Source organism: Condylura cristata, unplaced genomic scaffold (genome assembly GCF_000260355.1).
Source record: "Condylura cristata isolate star-nosed mole 26May11 unplaced genomic scaffold, ConCri1.0 scaffold00028, whole genome shotgun sequence".
Taxonomy (NCBI): domain Eukaryota; kingdom Metazoa; phylum Chordata; class Mammalia; order Eulipotyphla; family Talpidae; genus Condylura; species Condylura cristata.
In genome coordinates, this window is record NW_004567129.1 from 26,502,026 (window position 1) to 26,513,782 (window position 11,757).

An 11,757-nucleotide genomic window follows, 5' to 3' on the forward strand; every position below is an offset into this window, starting at 1 on the left:
GGGAGAAGAACAGGCAGATCCACGAAGTACACTGCTAAGGGGAGCAGCCGGCAGATCAGGAGAGGTCTGTCGCGCCATGTGGTCACCTTCGGGGCGGGGATCAAACTCATGCTGAAGTGACTTAAGTTTCTGAGTGCTGTGCTTTAACCTGCTGCACCACCAGGGAGGGCCCTGTCATTAGCTTTTTCTGAAATTAAACTATGTACTAGGTAGAGGGAGATAGTGGTTTTCTGTTGTTCAGAAAAATACCAAAGGTTGTTTATCATATGAGGGATCACAGCTTTGTCAGCTCCAATGCTATGGAATGTGACTTCAATGCAAGCTCAACCCCTGGCCAGGGAGCTGACCCACATGGCGCAGCAGACCTCTCCTGTCTCCCCCACTGCTCCCCTCAGCAGTGTACTTTGTCAGTCTGCCTGTTCTGCTCCCCACTGTGTCTCTGGTGAGTCCTCTACAGCATTATCAGTCTACTTCCTGCTCACTCTCTCTCTCTCCCCTGCAGAGACCGTGGCTCTTGGCTTCTAATGCTACAGCTAAGTTCTCCTTGTAACTCCAAGCAGATGAAATCCTTCAGTGTCTTCTCTTCTGAGTCTGATTTATTTGAGTCAATATGTGTTCGCAAGATTAGCCCCTATTGTTATACGCCTCGTTCAGCAGTCCCATCGCCACAACATGCATCGGATTAATAAGCCATTAGCAGTCTGTTCTCCTTTGATGGACATTTGGACGATTCCCAGCTTCTGGTAGCCATAAACTTTTCAGTTCAAGTCTTCTAGTTCACACATAGAAGCCTGTCTATTGATTATCTACCTAGGAGTAGACTTATAGGGTCAAAGGGTAACACATATGCTCAGATTTAGTAGATGCAATCAGTTTTGCAAAGTGGTTGTATTCATTTAAACTCCCATGAGCACCTGCTTGTGCTTAAGCATTTTTGTTATGTTTTCCCTTTTGTCTTCGGGCCTCAAGGACATTAAATGGACTGACTGTCACCCAGGTTCTGGTGAGTTCTGACCCATGCAGAACTCCTTCCCTTGGTGAGAAATCCGGCTGTTGCTGATCGAGTTGTTCCTTGGATCAGGTCCTCTGTATGTCGCTGGTGTCCCCTTGCTGCTATTACTGCCAGCTGCTGGTCCTTTTCACATCCTGGGGCTGCAACAGCCTGCCCTTGGGGCGTCCTGGTATGCCCTCCCCTCGGCTTGGGTTCTGACACCTCCACACCAGGCTGTCATGAGTACCCCACCGTCTCTCTCTCTCTGTCACACACACATCTCTGATCTTTAACCTCATAAAATACTTTTAAGACTGAAGTTTCTTACTTTATTTTAAATCTTTGCTTGTCATAGTTACTTGTCCTTTCTAGGCAAAAAAAATAAATTTTTTTTGATTGAAGAATAGGGGTGTAGGTCAGAGGTGCGGGGGAGGGTGAACGGATTTACCAGAGACAGAGGGGAGCAGAATAGACAGATCTACTGAAATACACTGCTGAGGGGAGCAGCAGGCGAGACAGGAGAGGTCTGCTGTCAAACTCAAGCCATAGCAGTGATAGTGCTGAGACTGAACCCCTGGGCCACTAGGGACGCCTCTGTATATACTTTAAAACAATCACCATAGGGGCCTCCCCGGTGGCACAGTCAGCACGATGAAGCTATCTGCATGAGTTCAATACCAGCCAGGGAGTGACCCACATGGCGCAGCAGACTTCTCCTGACCCACCCGCTGCTCCCCTCAGCAGTGTATTTCAGTAGATCCATCAGTTCTACTCCCCACTCTGTCTCTGGTGAATCCTCTCACTGCCCCCCCACCTCTGATCTACACCCTAGTTCTTGTATGCATAAATAAATCTTTTAAAAATAATAAAATACATACCCACCACTACCACCCCATATACCACCACTACCACCATCACGTACACACACAAAATAATAAAATAAAATTAAATTAAAAAGTCACCATAATAAGTCTAGTGGACTGGAGCCAAGTAGTTTTAATAATAAAGTTAATCAAATAAAAGCAGAGGCCTAAAGAAAGATTATACTTAACTACAATTTGTTCATCAGGGAAATAGGCAGATTTCTCAGTTTGCTTTTCCTGCTATTCAATATAAAGAATAAGAATACTCTTGTTGGAATTAAAAAAAAAAAAAGAATTCTCTTGTTGGGCTGCTTTACTTTGTAATTTGTTTGTAAAATCACCTTTGTTGAGGTATAATTTATGTGTGTAAAATGCACTTATGTTAAATGCACATTTTGATGACTTTTGACAAATCCACAGAACAATGTAACCATCACCACAGGCACGAAATAGCACGTCTCCATCAGCCCCAAATTCCCTCACACCTTCTTGCGACAAACTCCTTTCTCATGGTCCCAGCCAGCCCTTAATCCGCTGTCACCACAGATTACTGCTCCTGCTTGAGAATTTCTGTACAAGAAATCATACATGCATGTTCTTTTGTCTAGTTTGTTTCGACAGTCTATTCTATTGTATTTTCTACAGAAATAAATGTTTATGTATCCATGTGTATCACAGTTTATACATCATATTTTAAATAACTGTGGAAAACAGTAAAATGAGTGGAATATAGCAACAATTCTTAATTTCATTTATTAACACTTACTTCAGTTGCTGTTGAACTCAAAGTGAACTGAGTTTTTAAAAGGTCTTTTGACACTTCTGCAAATCTTACTTCAGAAGCATAAAGACCTCAGAACTGCCTTATCATTTTGGCTATGTCCTTTATACCTCATATATTCCTTTGGAGGAGTTTACCTTCATGCCAGCTGCCACCAGTTTCTGCAATTACATGCACCCTGCCACTTCCTCCCTTGAAACAGTCCAGTCTCAGCCCTCCCTAGTGGTGCAACGGGTTATAGCACAGCACTGTGAAGCTAGCTTCACCTGCTTCAACAGGAGTTCGATCCCCAGCCCCAGAGGTGACCCACATGGTGCAGCAGACTTCTCCTGTCTCCCCCACTGCTCCCCTCAGCAGTGTACTTTGTCAGTCTGCCTGTTCTGCTCCCCACTCTGTCTCTGGTGAATCCTCTCACTGCCTCTGCACCTCTGGCCTATGGCCCAATTCTGTATGTATAAATAAAATAAATCTTTACAAAAGAAAAATGTCCAGTCTCTTTGTATCATATGAAGTTCACTTAGCAAGCTCAACCCAGTCTGGAATGAAGATGGCCACTGCGAAGTCATGTTGCAGGACATAATAGGTGGTAGAGCAAAGGGTGCTGAGCCGTCTCACACCAGATGTCCTCTCAGCTCAAAGGGTAGAGAATCAGGTTCCATAGGGGCCAAGTCACTGGCCACCTGATCATAGATTCTTCCTGGATCTTCATACTTGTCCTCAGACCAGTGAGCATCTCTGGGGCCCTGACAAGCAAAGAAGGAGTTAGAACCATAGAGAGATGCCCTGTGGGTCAGCTTTGTAGCTCAGAGGGATATACGCTCTTGTTCAACTCTCCCCTCCATACTTCATCTTCTAATGATAGAAAAACCCCAACATATACAAAGAGGAGGGTGATTAGAATGAATGCCCATCATGAATCCCCACAAGCTGCCCACCTACCTAATTTCGATAGTGATTTATCTATGCCTCCATCTTCTCATCCTCTGTCCCCACTAACTGGATTAAATTTTTTAAGCTTTTAAAAAAATTTATAATAGTTTATTTTTACATATTTTTGTGCATTTTTCCATCTTAGTTGCAATCCCCGTGGGTTTCCCATCACCAAATCACCCATGTGCCATCACCATAGTCTGGTGCATTTCCCTCCCCCTGCTGTTTTTGATCCCATTCCCCACTCCACCCCCACCAAATGTCTCCGGTATATAGCTGTTCATCGTTATCATTATTTTCTCGCCTGTTGCCTTATATTCCTGCTATGAGAGAAACCATCTGATATTTTTCCTTTTCTTTCTGGCTTATTTCACTAAGCATGATCTTTTTAACTGGATTATTTTTTATTGAAGCTCAAGCTATCTCCTGATTTCCTGTCAAAAAATTATTTAGATGTCAGAAGTGTGAAATTTTTGGAGTCCACGATATCAGCTATGGAAACTATGGAATGTGGCTCGTGATTTCACATCCTTACTAGGGATGCCTTTTGCCCTAGGAATGGGAGAAAACTATTATGGCCCAGTGCATTTTTAGAGCAGATTTTTCTGTAGACCAAATAAGGCCTGAATCTTGTGTTTGCGTGTCCTTTTAAATCTTTTGGTTTTAAATGTTGTAATTGTTGGGGAAAATCAAATGGAAAATAACATTTGTGACAAATAATATTTCATGAAATTCAAATTTCAGCATCGAAACTTTTATGGGAACTTAGTCATGCCCTTTCATTTCTGTATTATCTTTGACTACCTTTACATTCAACAACAGAATTGAGTGGGTTTTAGAAAGATAATTATGTCCTGCAAAGCCCATTTGCTACCTGGCTCTCTATGAGGGGTGGGGTGTATAAAAATAAAAAAATTCCCTGGCCCATTCAGCTGAAGTCAAGAAATAGAATTAGCTTCAGGGCCACCCAGCTGGCGCCAGCACTCTCACTAAAGATATCCCAGCAAATCCAGGCTCTTTTTGTACTTTGGCATGCACGTGCGTTTCAGCACCATGGACAGCAGTGGAGGTGCGTACTGAATTTCCGCTCTGGCTAGAAAACCATCCGAGAATAGTGCCCCATCTGGCACAATATAACAGGGAAATCCTGCCCATTGGTGCCAGAGCACTAGCCAAGGTCACACAGACAGTCATCTGCCATCCCCTACCTCAGCAATTGGCTCCGCAGTGAGTACATGACTCAAGATAAACCAGCACGTGTGAGAGTGGAGACTTTGCAGCTCTTGAAAAAGAAGCCTTCTCTTTCTTTGAAGATTCCTAATCTAATAGGATACGAACCTGGATTTGCTGGGATATCTTTAGGGAGAATTCTGGGTCCAGCTGGGTGGCCCTGAAACTAATTCTGTTCCTTGACTGCAGTTGAATGGGCCAATGAATTTTTTCTTTATATTAGTCTGCTTGCCCAGTGGAGTGGAGATGGCTAGCCACCCAGGGAAATGCATGCCTTCTTTATGCCATAGCAACAGAATTGTTCTGAGGCGTGTAGCTGCCAAGCTGGACTACATTTCTTAGCTTCCTTTGCAGGATAATGAGAGCAGAATGTACCATTTCTGGGCAAGGTTGTGCTTCACCACATTCTCTTTCCTTTTCCCATCAGTTGAATAATCCACCCCCACCACTGAATTGATGGGTTCTGAAGGAACCCATGGTTCCTTCCATGCAAACTTGAACAGCATGCTAGCAGAGGGCCAACGAACACAATGGAAAGAACTTGGGTTCTGGAATAGCCACGTAGTAGCCACTTGCCTCTGGTACCTATTTGAGAAAGAAACAGACTACCTTCTTTAGACCGTGGGATGCTGGCCAGGCCTCTTCATTACAGCGGCTAGCTTATCCTAACTAATACAAGTAACAGGTGGTGGATTTCTGGCACTAGCCAGGAAAGATTTCTGCTGATACATAGCTCCTCACCATCTGAACTTCATCGTAGAGGGATCCCCAAGCCCCAGGTGGGGGGTACAATCTTTCCACCTCATCATACAGGTGCCCAGGAAAGGCTTCAAGACCTGTGAAACCCAGAGTTGGAGAGAATGCAAGAGGTGAGCAGGGTGTGTGGTGCAGCCAGGAGGAGCCCCGTGGTTGAGGGTGGTTCTGATGTGGGCAGGACTCACCTTGGGCGTAAGACTCCTCCTCCAGTGTCGGGGGTAGCTGGCGACTGAAATCCTTCATGGAGTGGTAATATGGCTCTACATCTGTTGTGCTGACCTACTCCCCCACCCCCAAGAAAAGCAACACAGATAAAGTCCTCAGGCTCCATATTCCCTGGGAAAGGCAATGACTAGCCTGAAGTAAACAGCAGGATCTTCCTGTGTGCAGCCTGCCAGAACCCCTTCTGCACTCACCGTGGAACTTCGAGTGTCCCGGTCCCCAGTCCACTGGCTCCCCTCATATTCATTCCTGACTCGGTCCTCCTCCGACCTTTGAGCAAAGTTGTTGACCCTCGGATATCTGTTACCCCCAAACCTTCTCTCTCAGAGCACTCCTCAGTGGAAAAATATCCCACTTACCCTGCCTCTGTCTTCTCTGAGATGCCTGAGGGAAACAGGAAGAAAGGGATCAGAGGCGCCCCTTTGAGGTACCTCTAGGGTCTAGGGAGACTTTCATTCTGCCGCCCACCCAGGACTCCCCATCACCCTTGGGCTTCCCTCCTGAGAGAAAAGGGTCTCTCCTCACCCTCAGCAAGATGCCTCAGTCTGCGCTGCCAGAGGTAGCCCCCGACACAGGAGGCATTAGAAAGCAGCAGAAGACCCCCAACAGCAAACAACACAGGCAGCAGGGGCAGCTCTGAGGGTCCTGGCGGGTGGAAGGCACCTCAGTGAGCCCAAGTCAAATGGCACTGGGCCCCAAGCAAGGCTCTCAAGGAAAGCCCATCCCTGACAAAGCCAAGCCCTCCTCCAGAGTCTGGGAAGCAAATGGGCGTGGGTTTCCTTGCCCACTACCTGCCATTCTTGGGCAGGTGATGCCATTTATAGTAGGTCCTGCCTTTGCCTGGGCTCAGCCTGAAACTTCAGCTCCTTAGCTGGGTGTTGAAGACCTTCGGTGATCTGGCCTCTTCCCACATGTCTAGCCTTGCCCAACAACCATATGCTCTGGTATTGGACCCTCCATCCACACGAACCAACCACTGGCTGTTTCCAGACTCACGGAGGCAATTTCACACCTCTAGACCTTGAAATAGTCAAGTGTCTATCCTGAAATGTCTTTTCTTCTAGAGTCAATTTCTCTATTTGCCCTCAAACTCCATCTCAAGTGACTTCCTCTTTGCACAAACTTCAGGCTCCTCTGCTATACCTGCAAGAACACAGCTAAGGTGTGCTCGGTCAGCATCCGTCCCTCAGTCCTATGAACAGTCACTCCCCTGCTGAATGTGGAGGGCTCCGGGAGGACTCCACTGGCCAGTGAGAGCATCCATACCTCTTTCTACAGTGATTACAGACCAGATTTTTGAACCCAGCGGGATTTTGCCAGAACATTAGGACAGCCCTCCACTAGCTGCTAAGGAAGGCTGGAGGTGGGAGATGTCTTTGCTTTCACATCCAAGTGGGACAAAGAAGGTCAAGGATGTGGGTAAGGGAGTTACAGGGACAGAACTTAGTCTCAGAGAACTGCAGCCACTGGCCAAGGAAGCAGGGATACAGACCAGAAAGTTCTATTCAGGACCTACCTGCTGGCTGCTCTGTAGGTGCCTGGTCATCGGGTTCTCCAGAAGGTTGATCTAGACCTGAAGGGTGACAATGAAGAGGAAAATTAACATCAAGAACCTGGGATAAACCTTAAATATTTGTGCCTCCTATTTTGAGACTCCTGGGAATTGATTGATGACTTAGGATATCCCAAAAAGAGCTAAAAATTACTGGTAATAATATGATGAATAATACAATGAATAGCCATCCTAAGACCAATAATAATTACTATAACTGATGATTGCTTTATGGTGGGCAAGATTCTTTATTCAGAATCATCAATTTGATATTGAGCTCTCAGGATGCCTTAATAGAGGTCTAGCCTGTAGAGCACTGGAGGTGAATGTAGTACCTTACGTTTTAGTGTTTTGAGAAAAGACTGAGAATAAGAAAAAAAAAGTAGAGAAGTTTGTAGGGGTGGGAAAAGCTGTTCTGGTAGGAAGGGAGAGATAGAAAAGGAGTTAGCTCTTTCTGTACAGGGCCCTGATCAAGGCACTCAGATACAGTTAACTCACAAATATCTAAACAGACCTTACTTTCCAAAACTGAGGCACAAGAGACCTGAGAGCTGCCTTAATTTTAGAAACTGGGATTCAAATATGCTACATAACTTGCTAAGTTCTCACAACTAGAAAGTGGAAAAGCTGGGATTTGAACCCAGGTTTGTTAGAACCAGATTCTGTGTGACTAAGCGAGCGTGATCCTGCAGCGCCTGCCAGAGTCCACACATCGCCGTGTGCAAGGAACTCTGTGTTTCATCAAAGTCGCTGAACTTAGGGCCTACCTGGTGGTGCAACAGGTTAAAGTGTAGCACTAGGAAGCTCTATGCAGCCACTGGGGCCTGAGTTCGATCCCCAGCCAGGGAGCTGACCCACAGGGCACAGCAGACCTCTCCTGTTCCACCTGTTGCTCCCCTCAGCAGTGTATTTCAGTGGGCCTGCCTGCTCTGCTCCCTACTCTGTCTCTGGTGAATCCTCTCACTCCTGCTCCTCTGACAAATAAATCTTTTTTTAAAAAAAGTTGTTGAATTTATTGGAATGTTTTTTTTCCTCCATAATACTTCCCAACTATCCCTTTAATATCTGTTGGATTAGTAGTAATGTCCCTTTTCCATCCCTGATAATGAATTTGTATCTTCTTTTATTGTGTTGCTTACAAATTTTATTGATCTTTTTTAAAAAGAAACTTGGTTTCATTGCTTTTTCTCTGTTGTTTTTCAATGTCTACTTTTATCTCTATTAATTCCTTCTCTTTACTTTGGGTTAGATTTTCTGTTTTTTCTTTTAAAGATTTATTTGTGTGTACAAAAATGGGGTACAGACCAGAGGTGCAGGAGCAGTGAGAGGATTCACCAGAAACAGTGGGGAGCAGAACAGGCAAACCGACAAAGTACACTGCTGAGGGGAGCAGCGGGCGAGACAGGAGAGTTCTGCTGTGCCATGTGGGTCAGCTCTGGGACGGGGATTGAACTCACACTGAAGCGGCCATGGCTTGGCTTAGCTTCACAGTGCAGCAGTCCAGCCCACTGTGCCACCAGGGAGGGCCAAATTTCTGGGTTTTTTTCTAGATGGAAACTGGGAATGTCAGTTTGAGACCTTTCTTTTTTAAAATCTAACATGAGCACTTAGCTATCAATTTCCCACTAAGCACAGCCTTAGCGATAACCTCACAATTTTTCATTGTCATGCAATTCAATTAGCAAATTCTTTCCTAATTTCCCTTGAGTCACTTAATTGCACTCAGTATAGTTTAGTGGCTAAAAACTGGTCTCCTCAGGTCATCTGCCTGAGTTGCGATCTTAGCTCTATCTCCTTCTAGCTGTGTGACCTTTGACAATTCGCTAACTTTTCTGGTTTTAGCTTCTTCCTCTGGAAAAAGGAATGATAGTACTGGCTTCACCACACTCCCAGTAAGTCCTCTGAGGACTCTGCCCAAGTCTTAACTGGACTGTTCTTTCTCACCTGGGGTGGTGACAGTGGTCTGGGACCCCCTGCTATCTATTCCGCTCTCCCCCAACGCGTTGCTGGCCAGCAGCCAGATCCTATACTGCGTAGCTGGCTGCAGCCCAGTCAGTGTGAAGGTGGTGGCCTCCGGTGGCAGGACATCCATGTAGAAGAAGCCTGGCATCCCCAGGACCTCATACCTGTGTGAGACAGCGGAGGTCATTCCAGAAGGCCCCATCCTTGCTTCACCTCCTCCTGCCTCGACAAGAACCCACCTGACTTTGAATCTCTGTGGCAAGCCCCCATCAAAGCCAGGCTTCCACTCCAGCCCCACCGAGTATGGGGTCATGCTCACGACCTTTAATCCCAGTGGAGGATCAGGGCGGCCTTGGGGGAAAAGGATGTGGAAAGAAATCAGAGGACATAGAGGGATCCCAGATGGTTTCTTCCAGATTTTTCTTAAGAATGATTTCAAATATACTTCAATTCTTGTCATGCATGGTGTTTCTGTTCTATCAAGTCACTGGGGATGCTGGATTAGCAGCTGTCAGATCACTGCATCTGTGGGAAGTGCGGGGTTGAGGTCCTGTCAGCCTCAGGTCCATTTTTTCCTGCTGACCAATCTCTGGTCTTGGTTTATGCACATCCCGCTTGGGGACACCTTATTTACATTGTTGATTCACGAGCAGTTGAACGCGTAGCAACTGCAATACTCCAGACACCTGCAGGAGCTTACCCAACACGGCTGTTTTCTCCTTACGGCACATCACAGCCTTCTTGTGTTTAGAAATACTCAACACACTGCCTCTAGAGGGGCATTTTAAATAACAAGATCACTAATGAAAAACACAAAAGTACAAAAAGGTGGCACTACACAGAACGCAGCATGCCAGCTGATACTAGAAGACAGCGGGCCTCACTCTGCCTCGCGGAGAATAAGCTCGTTAGCGACTCGAATCTTTCATCCACTCTGTTCATGTCCCTGAGTGACTGAAAAAGCACCGTGAGTGTTGACTGGGGTACTACAAGTACATTTTAACAATTAAGCCAATTTGCAAATACAGACGGGCCAAATCATGCAGACTGTTTGTAGTATATATGTTGCTTGTAGTGGATTTTGGGGGGGGGTGCTTGACTCACATCACCTCTCTGGTTACAGAACCCTGAGTATTCTTTGGAGAACCACCTGACCACATTCTCAGGTCATGTGATTGCGACGGAAGTGACTTCACTCTAGAAGGAGGGACGTGAGTCCAGGAAGGCCAAGAAGAATATCACCTTCCCCTGGCTGCATGGTTGGTTCAGGGAGGGGCTGGGAGCCAGGCAGAGTCACTGCACCCTAATTCTAGCACTCTCATGCCACTGTAAGGAAAGCAAAGTAACCTATTTCCCAAGGAAAATCTAACAGCAGCTCTGAAAAGCCTCAGAATAAAGCCAACATAGGAAAGCAGACCCGAGGGATGGAGAGTTCTCGAGAGCCGAACGTAGACCCAGCAACTCCTCAAAGTCTACTTTTCAGTTATTTGGGCTAAACCCTCCCAACCCACACACTTTGCCCCCCTTTGTTGTGGGTTTTCCAGAAGCTTCAGTCCCCCATTAGAATTTTTGCAACAGACAAAAACTCCAACCTCACTTACAGACATTTCTCAGGTTTCAATCTGGGAACACCAGGGACTTGGGGCTAGATGCGGGGGCACCCCCACCCGCTCCGTGCCCCCTCAGTCCCCTCCCGCCATACTGATGCTGACGAGTTGAATGTCGATGTGGTCCGAGCCGAGGGGGTTGGTGGCTGTGCACGTGAAGAGGGCGTAATCCTGGGCTGCAGACACGTTGGCAATGGTCAGGAGGCTGCTGTGGACCCCGCCCTGGTGGTACGTGTGCTCCGTGTACCTGGAGAGGTGTGGCAGGGCTCAGGGAGGGGACCTGAGCTGGGGGGCCAGCGTGGGGCCACCTGGCTGAGCCTGGGCTCACCTGGGATCCTGGAGATCCAGAGGAACCCCGTTTTTGGCCCAAGTGAAGACAATGTTGGGGACACCTCGGGCACGGCAGTGGAGAGTGGCAGAGCTGGTACTGTCCCCAGCTGCAGCCACCTTCGCTAGGGGAGTGGGGTGCTCCACCTGGGGGGCAACTAGGAGGGGGTGAGGGTCGATCTGAGGTATGTGGAAGAAGAGAGAGATGAGGCTTAGCAGCTGCGGCTGGGGTGTAACTCACATCTGACAACCAGTCGGACGAGCCCTCGGGCTGGGGGTGCCACCCCATTGTCCACGATGCACTGGTAGGCACCAGCCTGGTCTAGCGTGGCCTGTTGGAACCGAAGACGCCCGGTGGACCCCTTAGACACTTTCTCCACATCATCGAGGCTCTGGTCCTCCTCCTCTTCTCCCTGGAGGCCCAAGACACAGTAGTTGGCTTCTCAGTCTGGCCCCAGCTCTGTCATTCCCCAGAAGGAGTCCCACCTGCAGCTCAGTTTTCCAGCCATAACCAACCTTCCCAGAGGGCCTCCCAC

General features: G+C 47.2%; 1 protein-coding gene across 1 annotated transcript in view; it reads right to left on the reverse strand.

The window, feature by feature from the left end:
* Window positions 1-3,061: 3,061 nt before the first annotated feature.
* NPHS1 (nephrosis 1, congenital, Finnish type (nephrin)) overlaps window positions 3,062-11,757 on the reverse strand; it is a 17,595-nt gene continuing 8,899 nt past the window's right edge. The window contains exons 18-29 of the mRNA XM_012730572.1: window positions 11,463-11,634; window positions 11,223-11,379; window positions 10,990-11,141; window positions 9,527-9,638; window positions 9,270-9,451; window positions 7,290-7,346; window positions 6,299-6,418; window positions 6,133-6,157; window positions 5,968-6,043; window positions 5,737-5,830; window positions 5,537-5,631; window positions 3,062-3,378 (exon numbers count right to left, since the gene is read on the reverse strand). Coding sequence (XP_012586026.1) covers window positions 3,247-3,378; window positions 5,537-5,631; window positions 5,737-5,830; window positions 5,968-6,043; window positions 6,133-6,157; window positions 6,299-6,418; window positions 7,290-7,346; window positions 9,270-9,451; window positions 9,527-9,638; window positions 10,990-11,141; window positions 11,223-11,379; window positions 11,463-11,634 — 1,374 coding nt within the window. The 3' untranslated portion in view covers window positions 3,062-3,246. The remainder of the gene's footprint in view (window positions 3,379-5,536; window positions 5,632-5,736; window positions 5,831-5,967; window positions 6,044-6,132; window positions 6,158-6,298; window positions 6,419-7,289; window positions 7,347-9,269; window positions 9,452-9,526; window positions 9,639-10,989; window positions 11,142-11,222; window positions 11,380-11,462; window positions 11,635-11,757) is intronic.